Raw genomic sequence first — 10881 nt, forward strand, 5'->3', positions numbered from 1 at the left:
TTAGTCTCTAAGTGTCTCATGAATACTAGCCTACCTAGTACTTATAATATTCTTACAAAATGACTCAAAGTCTCTACATGACTCAAACTGGGACAATGTAGTCAGATATGCTAACTTTATTTCCACTGAATGTCTGTATGTCTGTCTATCTGTATGCATGTATCTATGTATGTATGTGTATAGACTTATATGTACTGTATAGATACAGAAATGCTTGTCTATACAGTATATGAGTGTGTGTGTGAGTGTATGAGTGAGTGTATGCAATTTCCAAATGTACTGCATTGAAAAATGGATCTACAAAATGTGAAATCCAGAGGATGACAACATATCATCAGTTTTTAAGGATACATTTTATCCAACTGTTATGTTTTTGTCAGTTTACATTGTCCTTCCCAAAGCTCCTGAAATCTTGGAAGGCCAAGGAGTTGGACCTGAAACAGATATCTGGGCGATTGGCGTATTGGCTTTTATCATGTGAGTATGTCTTGAATCTGAATTTACCACTTCAGAGGTTAATCCTTTCCTGTCAACATAGTGCCATATTGACAATCATTTGACTTTTTTGAGAATTGCAATATCTTAAGCTGTCATATTTGGTAATAAAACACATAGATGCCATAAACACCTGGCTAAGAACACTGGAATGATGTCATGGGAGCAAGTAAACCGTCTGTGTTCCACAATGGCTCCACACTGGCACGCTGTGGCCATGACAGCATAGCAGCAACACTTCATCTTAGTCAGAAAAGCACCACATCATCTTATGGTGTTCCCATATAATGTGCTCAGGCTCAGCGCAGACAGCCCGTTTCATGCCGACCTGAACTGGGAAAGGGATCGCAACATCAAGAAGGGCAAGATCCAGTTTGGCCGCTGCTACCCAGGCCTGTCGGAAGGAGCCATCAACTTCATGAAGAGCACGCTCAACAACAAAGCCTGGTGAGCAAACACACACACACACGCAAGCATGTATACATGCACACACACACACACACACACACACACACACACACACACACACACACACACACACACTTCTGTTGAGTCATGTTAATTCCACAGGCCCGGTCTTTCTCACACACATCCATGAGCAGGCTCCATGTGTCTGTATTTGGTGAGTGTGCACATCTCAACTAGCAGTTCCAGATGTGCAAACTGGCTACAGTAGGGGGTATTAATTACAATAGCTATCAGCATACATTAACATCATGGGGATAATAGACATGTTGAATACAAAACCCAAATACTGAGAGTGTTGTTATACCAAACAGTTTCTTCAGTAAAATAGTGATAGAATGTATGAATCCCTTTAAAAAATAAATATTGGACTTATGGGTTTGCTACTTAAAGCCACATAAATTTCATGAATGAAATGCCATTCCTTGTGGGATAGCTCAAAGAGAGATTTGGGGAAAACATTTAATACAGTAGTTGGATTTTATTAATTGTTTTCATTGATGTGGTGGTATACTGAGAAATCTTTTTTAATCAGGGCAGACTTACTGTCGCTCTTCCTGAAAAGAGTGGTGTTGCACATTCCTGTGAGTATAATACAGGATTTACTGAAATACTCAATCATTTTGAAAGTAACATTATTTATAAGCCAATACATTTCTACGTCTGGGCGTATAATGGCCATGTGTAAATAATGGGCTACATAAAAAAAAAACTGTTGTCACAAAGATGAAAGTGGTTTGAATCCTGCCAAAGTGCATCATGCTTATTGTCAGACCTTTTCCACATTTTATTTCACCAGGCACAGCAATGGTTGTATATCATGTTCATTGCACACTATAGCTTGGCACTGTTGTTTTGTTGATCTTGGTGCCAGAAGGCGCAGGGCCCTGAGTGTCTGCTGCTGGCTTTTCATGTGTCTCGGCACAACATACGTGTTTTCAGCATTGTGTTCCTGTTGCTCAATGCTGCATGGGGTCATGGGATCAATCCCCACACATACTGATGAGGAAATAAATCTGTCTGTCTGTCTGTCTGTCTGTCTGTCTGTATGTGTGTCTGTATATCTATCCAACCATCCACCCAGAATGTATATCAGCACTGTATTGGAAGTTGGTTAGGATGAAAGTATCTAAAAAGTGTGCAATAAATAAATACATAAATAAAAGTGTGCAATAAATAAATACATAAATAAATAAATGGCCGTGGCTGCTGCCTGCCTGTCTGCAGGGGGAGACCCTCGGCTGGGGAGTGCCTCCAGAACCCCTGGATCCGCGGGGACGCCCGTGCCGCGGCCAGACCCAGAGACTCCATGGTCTGCTTCTCCACTGACAAACTGCAGGCCTTCCTCCAGGAGCGTGAGGTCAAGCGAGACCATATCCGAACCAAGGCTAAGGTCCCGCTTCTGCAGTAGGGGACTTCTGGAGGGAGGGGGCCCTGAACTGTCAACAGGGGAACTGCTTTAAAATGTGAAAATGTGAATCTATTTGTGAGATCTTTGAATGAGATATTGTGAGAAATTTTGTTTTTTAACGCTGCTGTCATTCTAACATGGACTTAGCATGTTATGAAGAAGTGCTGTATAATTGTGTTTAACATGAAAAGGGTTTTAGTAGCCTATGAGACATTTGTCAACAATAGTGTGCAAAAAGTCTAAATTTAATTTATGGTATACAAACAGCATACTTGTCACTTTATGAACTGCTATGTTTATAGCTAGTAAACAACTTTGTTTTTGTTTACATGGAAGTGACATGGAGAGTAACTGAAAATGTGTGATTTAAAGAGGCCATTGGAACAGGGTTTTGTTTATTTAAAATGAATACTTTTAATAGATTGACCTTTTTGCATAGGTTTGTAAATTCTTTGGTTAGTTTGAACCTAGAATCTCAGTTTATCTTACCATAAGAAAACAGTGTATTGCAGTTTTTTGTCAATGTTTTTCAAACACAAGGTTAATATTTGAAATAAGCTTAATTCTGGCTCATGTGTATTTATACATTTCCTTTGTGATATCAGGGATACGCTTACAATAATAGGACATCAGTGCATGGAGGCAAGTCATTTTTGGCTGTTGCATTAACTTCTTTTCAGTCTGCTGCCTATACGATTCTGTCTTTGTGGGTTTTGGGAATGTTCAGAATGTATTGTTTAGCTTGCACTGGTTCTGTGCCTTAAAACTGCAAATAAAGACTTGTTTGACAATTAGGAGCCATTGAATAATGTTATTGTTAAGCACTACAGGAGGTGGTTGCAATTTTTCATAACTACAGATAATACCCAACATATTATGGATGAAGAGATTGGATGTTAGGCTATCTAATAAAATCAAGTCCATGAATAATATGCTAGGAACATTTCACTAATAGGCCCATACCAGCCTTATCAAAATCCTCAAAAGTTTCGCTGTAATGATACGCCACGCCACTAGATGGCGATGAGCTAAGTTCAATGCACTATTTAAAACCAAAGAAATACTCAACTGGCTTGCATTGTATCAATGAAGAGTGCAGTAAACTAGCTAAGCTAATCAAATCTGGACAGATAAACTACACAAGAAGCAATTAAGTGGACAGGTAAATTGAATTTTCAGCAGAAGTGTAATTTCACCATACAAATGGACGTGTAAATCTGATAACTGCAGTGCATGTGTTTTCCCGTGAATCCCGCGCAGCTAGGAGTCAGCTAACTTAGCTTTGCGAGTTAGCTAACGCAGTTGTAACGTTAGTCCTGTAACGTTATTGTTTTGTTCTGTGTATTCGATTGCCTAATATCCCAGTTGCGACTTACGAGAAACACGTTAGAACTGTATTGTTATAATATTCAGAACGGTGACTAATATCTACATGCCAGAAATCCCATTCTGTAGCCCATTAGCTAACATGTCCGTTAACTACAACGTTACCTTAACACACGTCGATAGCTAGCCATCGCTAGCTACTTATTTTGACGTCGTAGTGTCTGCTTTGCTTTACCTTGGCAAGGTAATTGACCTTAGGTTGCTAGCTATGTGTTATGGGCTTGCTGGTGCGCTGTGGCCCAGTCTTCGTCCTATTCCTAGAGCACGCACGCAGAAATTGTGTGTAGCGGTATCTCGATACTGTACTGTCATTTAGCGTGTCAAATGTAAAACCGTGTTTGTCTGTAGTGTCGGTAAAGTTACATCATGGCCGGTGCTGATGTGAGAGACATCTTGGAGCTGGCAGGTGGAGACGATGCTGGACCCATCAGTAAAAAAGACATCATCAACTCTGACAAGGTAAGAGGGAAGAAAAGCTGTCTGTGCCGGAGTGACATGTTTTCTGTCTACACTCTTATCTGGGGACCAGCCCTGTTATTTCTGAAATTGTGCTTATGGGCATTTTCAGTTCTTGATTTGTGTCCTCTGCCTGATATAGAAAAAAGTGAAGAAAACGACAGAGACGCTAACATTCAAACGGCCAGAGGGCATGCACAGAGAGGTTTATGCTCTCCTCTATTCAGACAAAAAGTAAGTACTAAATCTTTGCTATCATTGCTTTAATGCAGTGTTCATAATTGCTAATTAACTTGTTGCTTTTTCCTATATATATAGGCTATATCAACAGTGCATTGTGAAATGGGAAAACTCTGGTAGATCAATTTGTAAAGCCTATAAGAACACCAGTGTCAGTTGGGTTATCACTTATCAGCCAGCACACACCCCGATGTTCCAAATGTCAATCCTGTTTGTGCTTGGACAACAGTGTCTGATAACAGAATGAAAGTAAATGTAGAGAATGTCGTTTGTTTGTATTCAAGTAGAGACGCTCCGCCGCTGCTGCCCAGTGACACTACTCAGGGATACCGCACTGTGAAAGCCAAGCTGGGCTGCAAGAAGGTACGGCCCTGGAAATGGATGCCCTTTGCCAACCCAGCCAGGCGGGACGGAGCCATATTCCACCACTGGAGACGAGTGGCGGAAGAGGGCAAGGACTATCCCTTTGCCCGTTTCAACAAGGTAAGAGATGCATCAGAGCCAGTGAGAATCAGTGGGTATCATCTGTGTGCCCACTTATATAACATTAAAAGAACTGGACCAATGTACCTCATATTCTTATACAAGGCAGAGGGTCACTATATCTTGGTCCTGACATGATCATCTGGATCCAGCTCAGAATGTAAATGAAGGGATTTAGCTTCACTTTGCTTTTATTTTGCTGGACAGGGGCGAGAGTCCGCAGTCAACTGACTGCTCTCTCTTTTTTGTGTGTGTTTTAGGCAGTACAGGTGCCTGTGTACTCTGAACAAGAATATCAGATGTATCTGCATGACGACGGCTGGACTAAGACAGAGACGGATCACCTGTTCGACCTGTGTAAACGCTTCGACCTGCGCTTTATCGTCATCCATGACCGCTATGACCATCAACAGTACAGGGTAAGACCATACCCATTGCTCCCAGCTGTAACATATGTAGTTGTTTTTTTTTTTTTTTTTTTGTTTTTTTCATTTTGCTCTAGATTTGAACCTTCAAAAGTCTCAGACCATGTATGGATTTAGGTTGATTTTTACGGACTCACTTACTTAAAGAAGGAAACCACATCATATATATAGAGTGTTTTTCTCATCTTTGCTGTGACTCGTCCAACAGAAACGCTCTGTGGAGGACCTGAAGGAGCGCTACTATACCATCTGTGGCAAGCTCACTAAAGTACGCGCTGCTACGGGGACAGAGCCTAAAATCTATATTTTCGATGCGGGACATGAGCGGCGAAGGAAAGAGCAGCTGGAGAGACTTTTTAACCGTACCCCAGAGCAGGTGAGACACACACACACACACACACACACTCACTCACATGTACATATATGCCATCGCTATTACTACCCAAAGCTTTCGATGGATTTTGCAATATGTGCTTTGAGTGTACATTAACAGCGTGAATGAGAGGTCTTTGTGAATGTCATGGATGCAAGTGGTCCTGCTTTGCTGCTGGTACACCTGTAGGTGGCAGCAACTCATAAGCTACACAGCTGTATATCAGGAGTGGGGTTATTTTTAATTTTCATTTTTTTGTCTATTGTTTTTCTTTGATATGTTACTTTAATTCCCCCTGCAAATCTATATTTGTATATTTATAATTCAAGTAAGTAGTATTTACAGGGTTCCCACGGGTCATGGAATTTCCCAAATATCATGGAATTTTGGAAAGTCTGTTCCAGACATAGAAAGTCAGGGACTTTTATCATTTTGCGGACAAAGTCCTGGAATATCAGGGAATTCTGTTGTAGCAGTTTAAAATGTACTTGCCAAAATATATTTCCACTCAGACTTGGTGTATATCTGGTTATTAGCTTTACTTCTTGCTTGAGTAGTTGTGGTTAGCCCAACTTTGTTTATTCAATACCAATTTATTCATCTACAAAAAAGTAAACGATTTCTGAACGCTACGTGGTGTTCTATAATCTGTATGAAGGTTATATTGTACCCTTTATTATATAGTAGGTCATGGAAATTAAGGTTTTTTGTCAGGGAAAAGTCATTGAATTTTACATTTCACTTAAGAGTGGGAACCCTGTATTTAAGAAGTACCAGTATATGGAGTTTGAATTAACTAATAGATTTTGATGATTTGAGACATCTCTAAAAATTGCTTATTTACAGCCACCAGAGTTTTTTTAGATGCTCTGATGGAACCATATCATGTTACTTCTCCACTGCCCTCCTGCAGGTGGCAGAAGAAGAGTATCTTGTCCAGGAGCTGCGGAAGATTGAGACGAGGAAGAAGGAGCGTGAGAAGAAGGCCCAGGACCTGCAGAAGCTCATCACAGCGGCTGACACCAACACAGAGATGCGCCGTGCTGAGCGCAAAGCCACCAAGAAGAAGCTACCACAGAAACGCGAGACAGAGAAACCGGTACCTCACCCAGCACCACACACAAGCTGTTACATTTTGGAAAGCTATAAAATCCCATTTTCTGTGAAATGAAATTCAGTCAAATTCCTTACAATTTTGTCTAAATTATGCTTGTATCATATTTCATCCTTTTAATCTCTCAGCAGTGGGAGGCTGACTTTTTTTACTCTGTGTATGTCATCTCTCTCACTCTCTCTTTTTCTGTGTCCTGTCTCTCTCTCTCTCTGTCATGACAGGCTGTTCCTGAAACAGCTGGCATCAAGTTCCCAGACTTCAAATCAGCTGGAGTCACGCTTCGCAGCCAGAGGGTAAGACGCACACTCACTCACACACTCTCACACACACACTACCTATCACTGCTCCATCACTGCTCCATCACCCCTCACTCTCTTTAGACATTGCTTTTGTCCTGCAACATAGCCCCAGTCAAGCCCAGACTACACTAACCTCACCAGCTTCTTGAGTGTGCCGTGTGTGGTGTGTGTGCGCGTGTGTGCGCGTGTGTGCGCGTGTGTGCGCGTGCGTGTGTGTGTGTGCGCGCGCGTGCGTGCGTAGCCCTTTTCTGTAATTAGCACCCGTGAGATGTATGTGTGCGGCTGCAAAGTAATAGTGGCTCACTGTGGGATTCATCTTAAAGAGTGATGAGGGGTGCTAGCTCTCTATGCAAAATACATTAAAGCGCCCGCAGAAGTGTATTACTCACATCTCCCGGGCGATCTGTTTGCCAGGCTCCAGTGGATAAACACATTTTGATCGGCCCCCCTCCGCAGTGCATTTCATAGGTATTAAGTGCGTGAGGGATGGGGCCTCTCTTTGGCCATCACTCTCACACTCCTTTCCAGTCGGTAGCCACTGGAGATTTGAGATGGGATCGCTCCAGATGGAGTAGCGCCACCACCGAGGAGTCTATGACCAGAGGCTCTCCTGTTTTCTTAAGAGTATAGACTTGAGACTAAAGCAGACTTTAGGCCATTTGCGCCAATGTTCTACTTTATTTGCTCTCTGCTATTTGCACTTGGTCAAAATGTGTAATTTCCTTTTGCAATGTTAAGAAGTCTGTCTAGTAGATGTAAACTCTTATTTGTGCTGTGCTGATTGTTTGCTTTTGTGTGTGTCTCAGATGAAGCTCCCTAGCTCTGTTGGCCAGAAGAAGATCAAAGCTATTGAGCAGATTCTCACAGAACAGGGCGTTGGTGAGTTCTATGAATATATGCAGATACACATGTACAAACTATTATGCTGCAGTAATACACAAACACTCACTCGGGCGTCACACTGCTGATGTAATGTTAAACTCTGCCAGTACCTGTCCTTAACTATTATTCATTGTGCAAAGACTCTCATTACAAATATGCCCTTTTCTATAGAGCAATTTCAAACAAGGAGCAAGAAGTTACTCTTGAAATAAAAAAAACGTCAAATTCCCGTCTTCCTTCCGTCACAGATCTGAACCCAATGCCCACGGAGGAGATTGTGCAGATGTTCAACGAGCTGCGCAGCGACCTGGTGCTGCTGTACGAGCTCAAGCAGGCGCACAGCAACTGCGAGTATGAGCAGCAGATGCTGCGCCACCGCTACGAGGCCCTGCTCAAGGCCGGCGGGGCCGTCCCTCCGCAGGGCGAGGGCCTGGGCATCGAAAGTCAGAGTTGGCCGTCTGCTGATGACATCAAGACGGAGGCCAAGGAGCAGATCATCGATGTGGTGGGGGCCCCACTCACTCCGAACTCGGTGAGTAGAAGGAAAAAACCCAAGATGCTTTTTTTTTTCTGTTTTTAATAAAACACATGAACTTGTACAAGAATTTGTATGCATTTCCATGCTGGATGCAAGACTCCGGTAGGCTTGACTGTATATTTCCTTTTGATTGACAGAGGAATGTGATTGTGTAGAACAGGCTCAAGAAACTATGTACAATAAATACCTTCCAGAGTTCACTGAACAATAAAGGTTTTGCATTGATGTATAACAGCTCAAATAGTATGTTTTAATTATTTTACAGCTGTGTAGTGCTTTTAACGTGTCCATGTCCTGTTTTGCAGCGGAAACGACGGGAATCGGCCTCCAGTTCCTCATCCATCAAGAAGGTGAAGAAGCCCTGACGCGGACGATGTGTTTTAATCAGATGGACATATTGCACTGAGGGGGGAGCAGAGGGCATGTTTCCAGGATTTGCCCGCAGCAGAGGGGGCCATGTGGTGGGAGGAGGGACAGGCAGGAGGATGGAGGAGGAGGGGGGTGGATTATTTCATAGGGCTAGTCATCCATCAAGCGCCCCAGGAAGAGCCAAAGCCCTGGCTCTCCTCCTAATCGCGGATGGCGCTCTCGCTAGACCCCCCCCCCCTCCTCCCCAATCCAACTATTCTTCCTCCACCGCCCCACCTCCCTTCTTCTGCATCCACCGGACTCGACTCAAGCGTCACCGTGACACAGACCACCGCTGACATTCCATTCCATTACCACTTCCCCCGCCTCTGTCCCACCACGGGCCAGCCTGGCCGTGCCGAGGCCGGATGAACTGTAAATTGGCAGCCAGGGCTAATGGATACCTGCAACAGTACTGGCCTGTCTGTGCAAAATTAAGCATTGAGAGGGGAAGGGGAAGCCAGATTCATCCTGCTTTCCTACTCTGAGGGAATTGTGGGTACTATGTTTTTTTTTTTTGTCTTCTCTAGTCACTGGTATGTCCAGACCTCAATCTAATAAACTGTGTTGTGAATGTCCTGCTTTGACATGGGGGGCAAAGCAAGGCATCTCTTGTTTATGGTTTCACTCTTTGCCCTCTATGTGCAGTGCTCTGATTGTTACAGAGCAGATAGGTGGTTGATGCTGTGACACCTGCTTCAAAAAGGCAACCACATTCTCCCTGCTCTACAGTGGCCTCTGAAAAAAAATAATAAATGTTGTGCTTTTGTATTTTGCTTTTTTCTCAACTTGGTGTATAGTTTATTTCTATCATTTGTGTGTGTGTGTGTGTAAGCAAGAAAGAGAATCGGAGAGAACCCTCAATTTTTAACTTAGTTGTATTTTTATAGAAAGGCTCAAAGGAAACTGGATGAATTCGATCTGATTTTATGGTTTGCTAGTGAGTCACACAAAGTAAACCAATTGTGGCCTGTTTTAAGTGCTGACCCTGATGTAGATGTGGAAGTGTTAAACCACTGCATGGTCAGGTCACTGACCGCATTCTGTTAAAACGGGTAATGTGGTGTGGTGTGCTAGGTAGGCCCAGGGATTGACTGAAACCTTAATCCAGGCAGAGAATGTGACCCCAATCTCAAACTGTTCACGTCATCATCTGGACTACATCATCAACATTTGCCCCATATGGTCATCTCTGGGGTGGATTACAAAAGTAAAAAAACTGACCAAAATCTGAATTTCTGGTCCAATTTGGCTCTTGGTAAATAGTCCATCAACGTGCACTGATTCGAGGTAGCCTAGCATTAAAAATTATGTAGAATGTAGAGAGAACTTCTGTTTCTGTCTGAACAGAGGGGCAGCGATCTGTGGTAATTAGGCTACCCATTTACCCCAGACAGTTTGATAGGCTTAGCGTCTTTTTGACCCCTCTGAAGGATCACTCAAGGTGCATGTAGGCTTACAGACAACAACATGAACACGGCCTCAACTCCCACTTCGTGTTGACAGCCCTCCGATGCATCGCGGGTGTGTGTGTGCCCCAAACTTGCGACGTCGGGGTGTGGCAAGCTGTCCTCTTGTCAGTTTCTGAACTGTTAAGCAGGCCTAGCATTGGCTACTAAACACTATTTTCATAAAACTCAATTCCACTTGATAGCCCAGTGGACATTTGATGTCAATTCATTATCAATATGATTTCAACATTGATGTCAACATTTTGTCAAGAATGAACATTTTATGAAAAGTTAATGTGTGTCTGTAGATGGCATTTTGATATCATTTAAATGTCAAGCTTTGTTGTCATTTGATGTCAATTCAGAATACGCTTGACATCAAAAATATTTAGCTCTGTTGAGGTCATTTTGCTGCTATTTTGATATCATTCAATGTCAATTCAACACCAATATGA

General features: G+C 42.8%; 2 protein-coding genes across 4 annotated transcripts in view; both read left to right on the plus strand.

Annotated features, from left to right (window-relative positions):
* The window catches only part of obscna (obscurin, cytoskeletal calmodulin and titin-interacting RhoGEF a), a 47682-nt gene extending 44517 nt beyond the window's left edge, over nucleotides 1–3165 (plus strand). For 2 of the 3 annotated variants that reach the window (XM_042057638.1, XM_042057639.1), the window contains exons 73-75: nucleotides 381–477; nucleotides 793–942; nucleotides 2188–3165. In XM_042057638.1, the coding sequence (XP_041913572.1) occupies nucleotides 381–477; nucleotides 793–942; nucleotides 2188–2371 (431 nt within the window). In that variant the 3' untranslated portion in view covers nucleotides 2372–3165. The remainder of the gene's footprint in view (nucleotides 1–380; nucleotides 478–792; nucleotides 943–2187) is intronic. The other variant, XM_042057640.1, reaches the window with a different exon arrangement.
* A 237-nt stretch (nucleotides 3166–3402) lies between these two features.
* Nucleotides 3403–9763, plus strand: dmap1 (DNA methyltransferase 1 associated protein 1). Its single transcript, XM_042057711.1, has 11 exons — nucleotides 3403–3533; nucleotides 4106–4216; nucleotides 4356–4447; nucleotides 4738–4936; nucleotides 5197–5355; nucleotides 5570–5737; nucleotides 6648–6833; nucleotides 7070–7141; nucleotides 7954–8026; nucleotides 8278–8561; nucleotides 8873–9763. The coding sequence occupies exons 2-11, from the start codon at nucleotides 4124–4126 to the stop codon at nucleotides 8930–8932; spliced, it is 1386 nt and encodes a 461-aa protein (XP_041913645.1). The 5' UTR covers nucleotides 3403–3533; nucleotides 4106–4123; the 3' UTR covers nucleotides 8933–9763.
* Nucleotides 9764–10881: the final 1118 nt, after the last annotated feature.

This window comes from Alosa sapidissima, chromosome 12 (genome assembly GCF_018492685.1).
Source record: "Alosa sapidissima isolate fAloSap1 chromosome 12, fAloSap1.pri, whole genome shotgun sequence".
Taxonomy (NCBI): Eukaryota; Metazoa; Chordata; class Actinopteri; order Clupeiformes; family Clupeidae; genus Alosa; species Alosa sapidissima.